Source organism: Entelurus aequoreus, linkage group LG07 (assembly GCF_033978785.1).
Source record: "Entelurus aequoreus isolate RoL-2023_Sb linkage group LG07, RoL_Eaeq_v1.1, whole genome shotgun sequence".
Lineage (NCBI taxonomy): Eukaryota > Metazoa > Chordata > Actinopteri > Syngnathiformes > Syngnathidae > Entelurus > Entelurus aequoreus.
In genome coordinates, this window is record NC_084737.1 from 83,834,230 (window position 1) to 83,850,371 (window position 16,142).

Sequence of the window (16,142 nt, forward strand, 5' to 3'; positions counted from 1 at the left end):
TACTGCATGCTACTATTACACACTGCAATGTCAATGCTAACATCTCTTAAGTCACATCTTGTAAAAAAATACAAATAAAAATACCAGTGGAAAAAAAGCATGGAGGCACACCTTGACATATAGGCCTCGTTTTTTTCCCTCCTTTACTAATATAACAATGAGCAGAACATATCTTTTGCATGTTTAAAAGCATGAGCATTCTACAGGAGTATTAGGGCCACACTGGAAACAGAGTAAGGCTACAAATAACACTGGAGTTGTGAGAAATAAATAAAAAAAAATTTTTTTTTATTAAGTTGTCCTATTAAGAAAAAAAATATATACAATTTAAGTTGTGGTATTACTATAGAATGTGGGAGTACAAATGTACGGAGCCCCTAAAGGGACATGGGGGAAAAAAATTTTTTATAATTTTATTTTTATTTTTTTAGACGTGTATCTCGTGCGCACAAGAAACTTATTATAAAGTTATATAAAAAAAAATAAATGTTATAATTTAATTTTTTTAGACATGTATCTCGTGCGCACAAGAAAGTTTATCGTGCGCACGAGATAGTTTCTTGTGCGCACGAGATACATGTCTAAAAAAAATAAAAATGATTACATTTTTTTTATTTTTTTTTTATAACTTTATAAAACGTTTCTCGTACGCACGAGATAATTTCTAGTGCGCACAAGATACATGTCTAAAAAAAAATAAAAAATTATTAAAACATTTTTTTCACCCATGTCCCTTTAGGGGCTCCGTACAAATGTGATTAAAACAAATATTTTAGGAAAAAAAGAGCCAGAGAGTAAAATAAAAAATATATCATTCTAACACTATAAAGGCAAAATAATGTGAGAAAAAAGGTATAAGTTCACATATAATGTATGATTTTACTATCAAATAAGGTTGTAATGTTACAAAATATTGATATAAGTACAGGAATAAAACTGTAATAGTATGTGGGGAAAAAAAAGTCATTCTATGAGAGTAAAAGTGCAAAAATACAATATTCTTTGGAGAATCTCTATAAAATTAAAGGTAAAATTTGAATAAAAAATAGTCATTTTTTAATGAGAATAAAATCGTAATACTATATGAAAAATTATGTAACGTTAAATATATAAGAAATATGTATTATTAGAATAATTGAATTAAAATGTATTTGAATACAATTGTCATACCAAAGACTATAAAAATGGGAGCCATTACCTCCCTGCTTGGCACTCAGCATCAAGGGTTGGAATTGGGGGTTAAATCACCAAAAATTATTCCCGGGCGTGGCCACCACTGCTGCTCACTGCTCCCCTCACCTCCCAGGGGGTGATCATGGGTGATGGGTCAACTGCAGAGAATAATTTCGCCACACCGAGTGTGTGTGTGACAATCATTGGTACTTTAACTTGAACTTAATAGCATATATTAAAGAATGTAATGTTACAGATATGAGAGGTATAAACAATACCAAGATGAAAGGTTTAAGGGAATTAATTCAAGATATATATTTTTTAACATAGTCCAAAACAATTGCATTATATTGTAATTTTACGAGGGTGGGGAATTTCACAGAAATGAAGGAGAAGTTTTAAGAAGATCAGTTGTAATCTTGCAAGAAAACATGAAAATAAAATCATGCAGGAAAAAAAAGTCTTAATTGTGCAATTTGCGAATAAGAGAGTGCATCATTTCGACAAGGTTAAATGTGTAATTTAAAGAGAAATGAGGAATTGTAACATTATAAGAAAAAACTTTAATGTTAAAGAATTGGCAAAATTACATGAAAAACACTTGTATTTTTTATCAACAATTATTATTGGGAAAATATAGAATTTATGAGGATAAGGTAATATTATGACATGAAAGGTAATGTCACAGGGATAAAAGTTGTAATATTAAGACTAAATATTATAATTAATTCATAATAAAAAAATAAAAGGGGGACTTTTACATTAAGTTTTAAGAAAATACATTGCAATATTACATGCTGGTTTTTTTTAATGAATAAAGTCCCAAATCTCGTGGAAATTATGGCTTGAATCTTCAGAAGATAGATAGATAGATATATAGATAGTACTCTATCAGGACAGTTAATAATAGATAGAGATAATATTACAAGGGAATGGTAAATTTATTTTTTGCAAGCAATCCACAGTTTTTCTTATAAAAACACACTTTTACTCTCATAGTGATACATAAATAACCTACTTTGTCTTTGCAGTGAGGCCATAATACTCCTTTATTGACAACACATCCCTGATTCTCTAAGAGGAGACCACCTGCACAAAAAAAAACCCCAAACCTGAACATTTTGAAAAGAGGAAGCAAAATAAATCTGTAAAACACACTAAGACATACTGCAATACAGCACCTTGTGGCACTATGAGATGGCACAGACGTTAATATATCTACATTTATGATCCTAAAAACAAATCAAGATCTTCCCAGACTGCAATGACAGCAAGAAATCCCCCATCCAACCTCAGTCCACTGGCCGGAACAGGGCTCGTCCTCGGATACCGAAGCCCACTTTTTTGGCGGGGAGAGAAGATGAGGAGGAGGAGGAAGTGGGAGGAGGAAGAGGCGCGGGGGGCATGGCGGCGGTGGCTAATGTGGGCTCCTGCATGTGCGGCTGGCGAGACAGGAGCTCCTTGAACACGGAGTTCATCTGGCGACTGATTATGTCCTGAGACACAGGAAGAGAACTTGACATGATGGGACACTTTTATTAAGTTAAAAAAAATCTAGCTTCTACTGTTCTTAAAAGACTTCCCTTTGCCTTTAGAAGAACGTTTTATTGGAATTAATGAACATTTTTCCAGGCGAGCAGCTTGCACAATCAAAAAAATTACCATTTGAATTTGTTGAAACATTACACCCTTTTTGTCTTATCTTCGTTTTTGAACCTGGCTCCGACACAAATTTGCCGTTGTAATTTAAAATTACATAACATTTATATATATTTTTTACAAATAAAATAATAATGAATACATTAGAAAGGCTTTTGATTAAAATATTTTTTAAATGCATACAACTAAAGTATAGTTGACAATCGCACAGTATTTTATAAAATGTATATATACAGTATGTATATATATATATATATATATATATATATATATATATATATATATATATATATATATATATATATATATATATATATATATATATATATATATATATATATACTGTTATAGTTGACAATCGCACAGTATTTTATAAAATGTATATATACAGTATATATATATATATATATATATATATATATATATATATATATATATACATACTGTATATATAAATTTTATAAAATACTGTGCTATTGTCAACTATACTTTAGCTGTATGCATTTAAAAAATATTTTAAATGCATGTATATATATATATATATATATATATATATATATATATATATATATATATCTATATATATATATATATATATATATATATATATATATATATATATATATAGATATATATATATATATATATATATATATATATATATATATATATATATATATATATATATATATATATATACATGCATTTAAAATATTTTATATATATATATTATTTTTATATATATATATATATATATATATATATATATATATATATACATATACACACACACATATATATATACATACACATATACACACACACATATATACATACATATATATATATATATACATATACATATATATATATATATATATACACATATACATATATATATATATGCACACATATACGTATATACATATATATATATATATGCACACATATATATATATACATATATATGCGCGCATATACGTATATATATGCACACAATTATATATATATATATATACATATATATATGCACACATATATATATATGCACACAATTATATATATATACATATATATATGCACACATATATACACGTATATATACACACACACATATATACACACATATATATACACACACATGTATAAATATATACACACATATATATATATACATACTGTATATGTATATATATATATATACACACACACATATATATATATATAAACATATATATATATATATATATATATATATACGCACACATATATCTATATATGTATATATACACACACACACACACACATGTACACAGTATATATATATATATATATATATATATATATATATATATATATATATATATATATATATATATATATATATAAACATATATACAATATTAAAGATTTATTTTTACATTGAAACAAACAAATGAACCCAATTATTTTTTTATTTAAAGTTCCCCAATTATGCAAAAGTAAGTTCTAACTAGGGATGGACACCTTTCATGTTTGTACCAATTCCCGTCATCTAGGAATCAATGCAGTTACTAAACTGTAATTTTTGTTTTGTTTTCATGGGGTAATAAATGTTAATTGTTTAGTAAACTCTATTTTGTTCATTTAACACTGAGCTGATAATAACTTTGCTGTCCAGTTGTAATATCTTGTTTTCTTATTACATTTATGAGTCTCATTTGCAAGTATTATATAGTAGACTTTGCATTTGCTCAGTGTGCAATAGTGTTTTTTTGTTTTATTATTTATACATAATTTCCCAATTGTGGGATAAATAAAGCCAATCCTATCCTATCTTATTGGCAGCCAGTACTGTAAAGACTATGGTCTGTTACTGTAGTCAGAAAGTAGTCTTTGCTATTCAGTTCAGTGTGTCAGTCTTGTCTTTTGTTGGGACCTACAAAGTGTTTAAGGCCTTAACTAGGCTTTGCCACACGTCTTAAAGTAAAGTCAGAAGCTCTGCCAACTATCTGTCAGGTACCGACATGGAAACTGTAAGTTTGATCATTTTAGTGAACAAATAGACTAACCTTGTATGATGTTGCTGTGCAAATGTGAGTGTAACCACCTTGTCAACGGTGGCCGTCCTGTCGGGCTGAGCAATTGCAGGTCTGTCCACCGGTTTGAACCCTGCCTGTCTCACAGTGTCCAAGGTGTGTCTTCGCTCTTGAGACCTGAGAGACAAACAAGGACACAACAAATGCTCTTTTTATTGAACATATTGCTCCAGCATTAAAGGGGAACTGTACTTTTTTAAAAAATGTATCCTATTGTTCACAATCATTATGTAAGACATGACCACCAGTGTTTCCCACACATTCATTTATTTGTGGCGGCCCGCCACGAAAGAATTACGTCCGCCAAAAATAGATTTAAAATTTTTTTTTTTTTTTTTGTCCTATCCAGCTTCTCAGGCAAATCATATAGTTGATGTAGATGCCCATATAAGTGTAGGATACTTCTCTTGTTGCCTTATTTGTATTTGACCACTACTGTTTTCTGTTTATTTGTTACTGACTGTGGCAGGACACCTCTGCCTCTGTTTCACTTTATGTTGCTGGTAAAAAATATGGTTGAAGTAGTAGGCTAAAGTTACATTATTTAGTGTGCACTAATTAAAGGGGCAGAGCTTTAAGAGACATTTTAGCTTTTATATTTTATAAGATACATTTTTTGTAAGAACCACAATTAATAAATATATATTTAAGTGAATAACTTATTGTTCAAATCTGTATATAAATATGTACATAAAGTGTTGTAATTATATTGTAAAATGGATGGATGGATGGACGTTTAAAACAAAACTGTTATTATTAATTAGTAAGTATACATTTTTTGAGCCTTTTTAGAGAAAATCATATAATTGTAGTACATTATGCAAATTACTCGATGATGTTATGGTGACCACGCCCCCACCGCCACAGGTATCTTGGCAGTTTATGGGAAACACTGACCACGGATGTTTTTTTGTTTTTTTAATGCATTCTAAATATTAAATAAATGCCATCAAAAGTCAGCTTACAATGGAGCCTATTAAAGCTGCTCTACTTTGCTATAAAGCCCCTAAAAAAACATCCAAACACCTCCATTAAAAGGTTTTATATACATGATGTAAGTATATACACTATATTGCCAAAAGTATTTGGCCAGCCATCCAAATGATGAGAATCAGGTGTCCTAATCACTTGGCCTGGTGTATAAAATCGAGCACATAGGCATGGAGACTGTTTCTACAAACATTTGTGAAAGAATGGGCCGCTCTCAGTGATTTCCAGCGTGGAACGGTCATAGGATGCTACCTGTGCGACATATCCAGTCGTGAAATTTCCTCGCTCCTAAATATTCGTTGTCGTTAACGAGAAGAAGGCTGAAATAAATGTCTGTGTGAGAAAAATGAACAACTTGAGCCTTGATTAAGACCTCGGAGGGAGTAACAGTGAACATACTAGACAACTTTTCTTTTAGTAGTAAGTAAACAAACAAAGACTCTTAATTTGGTCTGCTGACATATGCAGTAACATATTGTGTCATTTATCTACCTATTATTTTGTCAACATTATGAAGGACAAGTGGTAGAAAATGAATTATTAATCTACTTGTTCATATCTGCTTATTTCCTCTTTTAACATGTTCTATCTACACTCCTGTTCAAATGTAATAACCACTTATTCTTCAGTTGTTTGATACTTTACATTAGTTTTGGATGATACCACAAATTTAGGGGATCGATCCGATACCAAGTAGTTACAGGATCATACATTGGTCATAGTCAAAGTCCTCATGTGTCCAGGGACATATTTCCTGAGTTTATAAACATGATATACATTTAACAAAAACGAAAAAAGATTTTGTGATACCAAAAAAATATCGATGTAATCATCGTAGTATCGATTAGATACACTACTGTACTTGGTATCATTACAGTGGATGTCAGGAGTAGATCCACCAATGGAGCTAACTGTTTTAATGACATTCAGACTTTACTTAAATCAATAACGGAGCAGCATCTCCTCATCCGGGAACAACCACACCGGAAATGTGTCCCGTGAAAAACTGTCCTTACCGGAACTCTAATAACTAAAGTTCCTTGGGTGACTAAAGCAAACTCACTACACCGGTATGTTTTAGCACTTTCACAGTGAATTTACTGACAGATATAAGTAAGAACTTTACACTACTTTATATTAGCAATGGCACTTAAACATTTGCTACTAAAACATTTTGATAGATTTTTGAGCGCCGTGTGTAATGTTCTATATTTTCAATTGAACATTTAAAATGTTGGTGTTGTTTACTTGAGACTTCTCTCTTATGTTTGACTGCCTTCTACTGGTCACACTTATCATTATTACTCCCAGTCTGTGGAATGCTCTCCCTGACCACCTGAGGGCACCACAGACTGTGGAGGCTTTTAAAATAGGCTTAAAAACCCTTCTTTTAAAAAAAAAGCCTTGTTATAGATACATGCGTACTAGTTCTAGCTATTAGGCTGTTCTAGTTTTTATTTTTATTTAATTTTTTTTAATTATCTTTTTATTATTATTATTATTATTTTTTTTTTGATACACTGTAGCACTTTGAGGTTGTTTGCTCAATGTAAAGTGCTTTTTACAAATAAAATCTATTATTATTATTATTATTATTATGTACCAAATAAAATAGTGTAGCGTCCCAGAAGAGTTGTTTCTGCAGGGACTTCTGGGTATTTGTTCTGTTGTGTTTCTGTTGTGTTGCGGTGAAAATATTATCCCGAAACGTGTTTGTCATTGTTGTTTAGTGTGGTTTCACAATATGGCACTTGTTTATGACAGTGTCTGCGTTGTTTATACGGCCACCCTTAGTGTGACATGTGTGTCTGTTGACTAAGAATGCCCTTCATTCACTTGTAAATGGGGTGTTCAAAATTAACATGTTAATTTCACGCCGTGGGACGGCGTAGCGCAGGTTGGGAGAGTAGCCGTGCCAGCAACCTGAGGGTTCCTGGTTCAATCCCCACCTTCTACCAACCTAGTCACTGCCGCTGTGTCCTTGGGCAAGACACTTTGCCCACCTGCTCCCAGTGCCACCCACACTGGTTTAAATGTAACTTATAAATTGGGTTTCACTATGTAAAGCGCTTTGAGTCACTAGAGAAAAGCGCTATATAAATATAATTCACTTCACTTCAATGGCGTTTTTGAGGACAAAAATGTATTTATTCCATTTTGGAAAAAGGCTGTAAAATACCAAATTGTGGAAAAAGTGAAGCGCTGTGAATACTTTCACTGTATGGCTACTTGAGCGTGTCAGTCTTACACAGGCAGGTGTCTTGCAGCCGGGGAAGTTGGCGGCTTTCGACCGGGGCTCCCGTCGCTTCCTCTCTGTCGCCCTGGCAACGAAGCGCCGTCGCTGTTTACCCGCATCCTGTCGAAGGGCACGCAGAGAACTTTTGAACTTGGTACTGAGAATGTATACCTCCTGTACTACACTTACAAAAACCCAAAACCAGTGAAGTTGGCACGTTGTGTAAATGGTCAATAAAAACAGAATACAATGATTTGCAAATCCTTTTCAACTCATATTCAAATGATTAGACTACAAAGACAAGATATTTAATGTTCACACTGAGAAACTTCTTTTTTTTTTGCAAATAATCATTAACTTAGAATTTAATAGCAGCAACACATTGCAAACAATTTGGCACAGGGGCATGTTCACCACTGTGTTACATGGCCTTTCCTTTTAACAACACTCAGTAAACGTTTGAGAACTGAGGAAACCAATCTTTGAAGCTTTTCAGGTGGAATTCTTTCCCATTCTTGCTTGATGTACAGCTTAAGTTGTTCAACAGTCCGGGGGTCTCCCTTGTGCTATTTTAGGTGCCACACATTTTCAATGGGAGACAGGTCTGGACTACAGGCAGGCCAGTCTAGTACCTGCACTCTTTTACTATGAAGCCACGTTGATGTAACACGTGGCTTGGCATTGTCTTGCTGAAATAAGCAGGGGCGTCCGTGATAACGCTGCTTGGATGGCAACATATGTTGCTCCAAAACCTGTATGTACCTTTCAGCATTAATGGTGCCTTCACAGATGTGTAAGTTACCCATGTCTTGGCCACTAATACACCCCCATACCATCACACATGCTGGCTTTTACACTTTGCACCTATAACAATCCGGATGGTTCTTTTCTTCTTTGGTCCGGAGGACATGACGTCCACGGTTTCCAAAAAAAATTTGAAATGTGGACTCGTCAGACCACAGAACACTTTTCCACTTTGTATCAGTCCATCTTAGATGCGCTCGGGCCCAGCAAAGCCGGCTGCGTTTCTGGGGTGTTGTTGATAAATGGCTTTGGCTTTGCATAGGAGAGTTTTAACTTGCACTTACAGATGTAGCGACCAACTGTAGTTACTGACAGTGGTTTTCGGAAGTGTTCCCAAGCTCATGTGGTGATATCCTTTACACACTGATGTCGCTTTTTGATGCAGTACCGCCTGAGGGATCGCATTGCTGCTTATGTGCAGTGATTTCTGCAGATTCTCTAAACATTTTGATGATATTATGGATCGTAAATTCTGTAATCCCTAAATTTCTTTGCAATAGCTGGTTGAGAAATGTTGTTCTTAAACTGTTGGACAATTTGCTCACGCATTTGTTGACAAAGTGGTGACCCTCGCCCCATCCTTGTTTGTGAATGACTGAGCATTTCATGGAAGCTGCTTTTATACCCAATCATGGCACCCACCTGTTCCCAATTAGCCTGTTCACCTGTGGGGTGTTCCAAAAAGGTGTGTAATGAGCATTCCTCAACTTTCTCAGTCTTTTTTGGCACTTGTGCCATCTTTTTTGAAACACGTTGCACGCATCAAATTCCAAATGAGCTAATATTTGCAAAAAATAACAAATCATCGTATTCTGTTTTCATTTACGATATACACAAGGTGCCAACTTCACTGGTTTTGGGGTTTGTACATCTGCTAAATCTATCTGGTACTTGTTTGTTGTTTTACTGAATTTACTTTCAATTGGCACGGAATGAAAAAACCCTCTGTAAGCGAGGTGTGAGGTGCGTGTGTGTATGTACCGAACAGTGTTCTCTGTATGCGGATCCTCTGTTGTCAGATTTCCAGTGCTTCCTCCTCCTCCTCCTCCTTCATCCCTTTTCCCTCTCTCAGAACTAAAAGAAGAGGAAAAAAACGCAAATTTGACTGTAAGAAGTGTGAATACAGCAGGCCTGGGCAACTATTTAGACTCGGGGGGGGGGGGGGGGGGGGGGCCACATTTAGAGAAAAAAATGTGTCTGGGGGCCGGTATATCTATTTTTAGGAACACTAATACAAAACCTCACAATAATGTCTGATTGAATGCTAAAAACGTTATGACAGACCGCCTTAAACGGAATGGAATTTGAAGCTTTTTTTTTACTGAATGAAAACATGAAAATAAAGAATGTGGGATTTACAATATTAACTATGAATGATAAAACACTGAATATTGACAACATATGAACGTCACACCCCGTCTCGATCGACATATTTTACAATCAAGCGAAACGCAACAAAATAGCTACAAACACAGTGAAATATGAACACGAAGGGTAAAAAGAAAAACACCTACAATCTGATATATCCGAGTCCAGAGTCAAGTGCATTCATAAAAATACATAACAATTACAGTGTTTCCCATAAACTGCCAAGATACCTGTGGCGGTGGGGGCGTGGCTATGGGCGTGGTCACCATGACATCATCGAGTAATTTGCATAATTTTCTACAATGATATGATTTTCTCTAAAAAGGCTCAAAAAATGTATAGTTACTAATTAATAATAAGTTTTGTTTTAAACGTCCATCCATCCATTTTACAATATAATTACAACACTTTATGTACATATTTATATACAGATTTGAACAATAAGTTATTCACTGAAATATATTTATTCATTGTGGTTCTTACAAAAAATATATCTTATAAAATATAAAAGCTAAAATGTCAAGTCAAGTCAAGTCAAGTCAACTTTATTTATATAGCACATTTTCAACAACTTTTTAGATTGAACCAAAGTGCTTTACAGGTTAAAAAAGCATGGAGCAAACAAAAAACAAACAAACAAAGAACATAAACAATGAGTGTGCTAAACAAGATAGTGCAAATGCAATACGGTAAAAGGGGTCGAATAAAAAGTTTTAAAAATTTGCAGAATAAAAAATAATAATAATAAAAGTGCGAAAAATTGAAAAATACAACTAAAGCGAAGGGGTGGGAGGGGGGGGGACTAGAAATGGTGGCCTAGTGGGCGGACTCAGCTCGGGTCAAAGGCCAGCGAGAAGAGGTAGGTCTTAAGGAGGGTTTTGAAGACCCCCAGGCTCTGGGCTGACCTAATGTGGAGGGGAAGGCTGTTCCAGAGCTTAGGGGCGGCAACGGAAAAGGCTTTGTCCCCTCTGGTCTTTAGCCTGGATCTGGGGACCGCCAAAAGCATTTGGTCAGCTGACCTCAAGGCTCTAGACGAGGTATGGTGATGCAGCAGCTCGGTCAAGTATTGTGGGGCCAGACCATTTAGGGATTTAAAAACAATTAAAAGTAATTTAAAATCAATGCGGTGACGGACAGGGAGCCAGTGGAGTGAGGCCAGCACTGGGGTGATGTGCTCGCGTTTTTTGGTACTGGTGAGGAGACGGGCAGCCGCGTTTTGCACAAGCTGCAAACGGCGGAGTGATGCCTGATCAATGCCAGCGTACAGTGAGTTATTGTTGTCTAGCCGGTGTGTGATGAAGGCGTGGATAGCAGTCTCCAGGTCGCTCTGGGAGAGATAGGCCTTGGTCTTTGCTAGGGTTCTGAGATGGTAAAAGCTGGTACTAACCACTGAGCTGACCTGTTTGGTGAATTTGAAGGCACTATCAAAGATCACACCGAGATTTCTCACGGAGGACCGGATGTTTACACCCAGAGGACCTAGAGCACTGACAAACGAGACTGGAGATGTATCGCCGAAGATGATTATCTCGGTCTTGCTCTCATTAAGGTTGAGGAAGTTAGCACTCATCCATGCTTTAATGTCAGTCAGACAGTCAAGCAGTGGTTGAAGTGCGACCTGTCCTGTGGCCTTAAGAGGTAAATAGATCTGAACATCATCGGCATAACAGTGGAATGGGACATTGTGCTTGACCAGGATTTCACCTAAAGGTAGAATGTACAGTAGGAAGAGTATGGGACCCAGGATTGACCCCTGAGGAACACCACAGGTAAGGGGGGCCACCGAGGAGAGAAAGTCTCCTAGCTGCACAGTCTCTTAAAGCTCTGCCCCTTTAATTAGTGCATACTAAATAATTTAACTTTAGCCTACTACTACAAGCATATTATTTACCAGCAACATAAAGTGAAACAGAGGCAGAGGTGTCCTGCCACAGTCAGTAACAAATAAACAGAAAACAGTAGTGGTCAAATACAGATAAGGCAACAAGAGAAGTATCCTACACTTATATGGGCATCTACATCAACTATATGATTTGCCTGAAAAGCTGGACAGGATAAAAAAAAAATATATATATATTTTTATTTTTTGTTTTTTTAAATTTGTGGCAGACGTAATTCTTTCGTGGCGGGCCGCCACAAATAAATGAATGTGTGGGAAACACTGAATTACTATATTATTGTAACTTGTGAAGAATAAGTAGTCAAGAATAAAATGGCAGCTGAGATGTGAGGGCTGTATTCACTTTTGTAAGACACTATTTATTATTTATTTAAACGTTTACCTGTTAGAAGTGAATGCCTGCTTTCTTCACCAAGTGCTTATAAGAGAACCCTGCCTTCTTTGATTTTATATCAATTATATATTATTATTATATCATTAGGGATGCTCTGTTAACGTTCCATCAAAGATCATAATACAGTGTTTCCCACACATTCATTTATATTTATATATATATATATATATATATATATATATATATATATATATATATATATATATATATATATATATATTTTTTTTTAAATTTATTTTATTTATTTATTTTTTTTGTGTCCTGTCAAGCTTCTCAGGCAAATCATATAGTTGATGTAGATGCCCATATCGACTGTTCAGATTTACTTATCAAGATTTTTGGAGCTCTTTGTTCAGTGGATCAGATGTTTGATGAAGCTCTGTGTCTATCTACCACCACTACTGTTTTCTGTTTATTTGTTACTGACTGTGGCAGGACACCTCTGCCTCTGTTTCACTTTATGTTGCTGGTAAATAATATGCTTGTAGTAGTAGGCTAAAGTTAAATGATTTAGTATGCACTAATTAAAGGGGCAGAGCTTTAAGAGACATTTTAGCTTTTATATTTTTATAAGATATATTTTTTTGTAAGAACCACAATTAATAAATATATTTCAGTGAATAACTTATTGTTCAAATCTGTATATAAATATGTACATAAAGTGTTGTAATTATATTGTAAAATGGATGGATGGACGTTTAAAACAAAACTGTTATTATTAATTAGTAAGTATACATTTTTTGAGCCTTTTTAGAGAAAATCATATCATTGTAGTAAATTATGCAAATTGCTCGATGATGTCATTGTGACCACGCCCATAGCCACGCCCCCACCGCCACAGGTATCTTGGCAGTTTATGGGAAACCCTTTAATAGTTTATATGACATCATATCTCACCCTTCCAGCACGCTGATGTACTTGTGCGGTATGAGACCTTTGACCCCTCCAGCTTCGCCCCTCCACCAATCACAGGAGGCCTTGCTGTGAAGAAGGAGGAGTTCTCCCTGCTTGAACGACAGCTCGGCCGGCGATCTCGCCACGTAGTCGAACATCGCCACGGCTTCCCACTCTATACACACACACGTTGATGTCAATTCAATGCATGCACAAGGAGGACCTCGTCCATTGCTGTTAATTGGTTCCCGAGCATGACCGTTGTAAATTAATATCCGCAAAGTAGGAACATTTTGAATGACTAGAACATGGAAGACATTTTTTATGATATTTTAACATAGTCACGTTACACTCCTTTATTCCAATGCTGTCTGAGGCTGAGCCAATCAGTGGCCACAATACTGAACATGAGTCATCTGGCCAACACCAATGTAGTATTGATGTTTTTGGTTCATTTAGCCCAAAATTAACTACAAAACCCAAAAGCAGTGCAGTTGGCACGTTGTGTAAATGGTAAATACAAACAGAATACAATGATTTGCAAATCCTTTTCAACTTATATTCAATTGAATAGGCTGCAAAGACAAGATATTTAACGTTCGAACTGGAAAACTTTGTTATTTTTTTGCAAATATTAGCTCATTTGGAGTGTGATGCCTGCAACATGTTTCAAAAAAGCTGGCACAAGTGGCAAAAAAGACTGAGAAAGTTGAGGAATGCTCATTAAACACTTGTTTGGAACCTCCCACAGGTGAACAGGCTAATTGGGAACAGGTGGGTGCCATGATTGGGTATAAGAGCAGCTTCCATGAAATGCTCAGCCATTCACAAACAAGGACGGGGGCGAGGGTCACCACTTTGTCAACAAATGCCTGAGCAAATTACAACATTTCTCAACGAGCTATTGCAAAGAATTTAGGGATTTCACCGTCTGCGGTCCGTATTATCATCAAAAGGTTCGGAGAATCTGGAGAAATCGCTGCAAATAAGCAGCAAGGCTGAAAACCAGCATTGAATGCCCGTGACCTTCGATCCCTCAGGCGGTACCGCATCAAAAACCGACATCAGTGTGTAAAAGATATCACCACATGGGCTCAGGAACACTTCAGAAAAGCATTCTCAGTAACTACAGTTCGTCGCTACATCTGTAAGTGCAGGTTAAAACCCTACTAAGCAAAGCGAAAGCCATTTATCAACAACACCCAGAAACGCCGCCCGAGCTCAACTAAGATGGACTGATGCAAAGTGTGAAAGTGTTCTGTGGTCTGACGAGTCCACATTTCAAATTGTTTTTGAAAACTGTGGGCGTCGTGTCCTCCGGACCAAAGAGGAAAACAACCATCCGGATTGTTCTAGGCGCAAAGTGTAAAAGGCAGCATGTGTGATGGTATGGGGGTGTATTAGTGCCCAAGACATGGGTAACTTACACATCTGTGAAGGCACCATTAATACTGAAAGGTATATACAGGTTTTGGAGCGACATATGTTGCCATCCAAGCAACGTTACCATGGACGCCCCTGCTTATTTCAGCAAGACAATGCCAAGCCACGTGTTACATCAACGTGGCTTCATAGTAAAAGAGTGCGGGTACTAGACTGGCCTGCCTGTAGTCCAGACCTGTCTCCCATTGAAAATGTGTGAAGCCTAAAATAGCAGAAGGGAGACCCCCGGACTGTTGAACAACTTAAGCTGTACATCAAGCAAGAATGGGAAAGAATTCCACCTGAGAAGCTTAAAAAATGTGTCTCCTCACTTCCCAAACCTTTACTGAGTGTTGTTAAAAGGAAAGGCCATGTAACACAGTGGTGAACATGCCTCTGTGACAACTTTTTTGCAATGTGTTGCTGCCATTAAATTCTAAGTTAATGATTATTTGCAAAAAAAAATTAAGTTTCTCAGTTCAAACATTAAATATCTTGTCCTTGCAGTCTATTCAGTTGAATATAAGTTGAAAAGGATTTGCAAATCATTGTATTCTGTTTTTATTTACCATTTACACAACGTGCCAACTTCACTGCTTTTGTACATTATGCTTAAAAAAACAAGTACAAACATCTGCGATAGAGTAAAGCTGCAAACTATGAAGCGGGGTGCGTTGAGGGACGACTGTACCGCACACATTTGTAAATGCAACATTTCCTCACCGTCCTCACTGGGCAGGTGTTCGGCCTCGCCATCTCCTTCCTCCGTGATTGGTTCACTGCAGACAAGCCAAAATGAGTGAACTCATGTTTGCATTCATAGATTTGAAGTCACATGACTGTATTCCTTGGAAGACCACGATGACAGTTTCTAATCTAAAATAGGCTACGGCAGGAAAAATGAAGCCAAGGCGTACTGAAGGCATCACTGAGTGACCGACCACACCTTTACCATTAACCCTTATTTTTATCCAACAGAGTGGGGTCAGCAAAAGTGGAATTAAGAAAGTACAATGTTGCATCAAGAGAGTAAGCTAATGTTAGCGTGTGTGTTTATTTTTGTTATTTATTCCCACGTGGCCTCAAATGTCGCGATAACAAATTTGCTCGACTAATAAGCACCCAGCAATGGTTTATGTCACTGATACTGAAATCTCTAACTCAATTTTATTGGTGCAGTTATGGCTGCCCTCAGTGGGCCATTTGTAACAGTGAATATGTATG

General features: G+C 35.8%; 1 protein-coding gene across 5 annotated transcripts in view; it reads right to left on the reverse strand.

The window, feature by feature from the left end:
• Positions 1–813: 813 nt before the first annotated feature.
• The window catches only part of arhgap4b (Rho GTPase activating protein 4b), a 95,525-nt gene continuing 80,196 nt past the window's right edge, over positions 814–16,142 (reverse strand). For all 5 annotated transcript variants that reach the window (XM_062054654.1, XM_062054656.1, XM_062054657.1 and 2 more), the window contains 6 exons: positions 15,642–15,697; positions 13,500–13,671; positions 9,922–10,014; positions 8,149–8,256; positions 4,922–5,027; positions 814–2,669 (listed from right to left, as the gene is read on the reverse strand). In XM_062054654.1, coding sequence (XP_061910638.1) covers positions 2,466–2,669; positions 4,922–5,027; positions 8,149–8,256; positions 9,922–10,014; positions 13,500–13,671; positions 15,642–15,697 — 739 coding nt within the window. In that variant the 3' untranslated portion in view covers positions 814–2,465. The remainder of the gene's footprint in view (positions 2,670–4,921; positions 5,028–8,148; positions 8,257–9,921; positions 10,015–13,499; positions 13,672–15,641; positions 15,698–16,142) is intronic.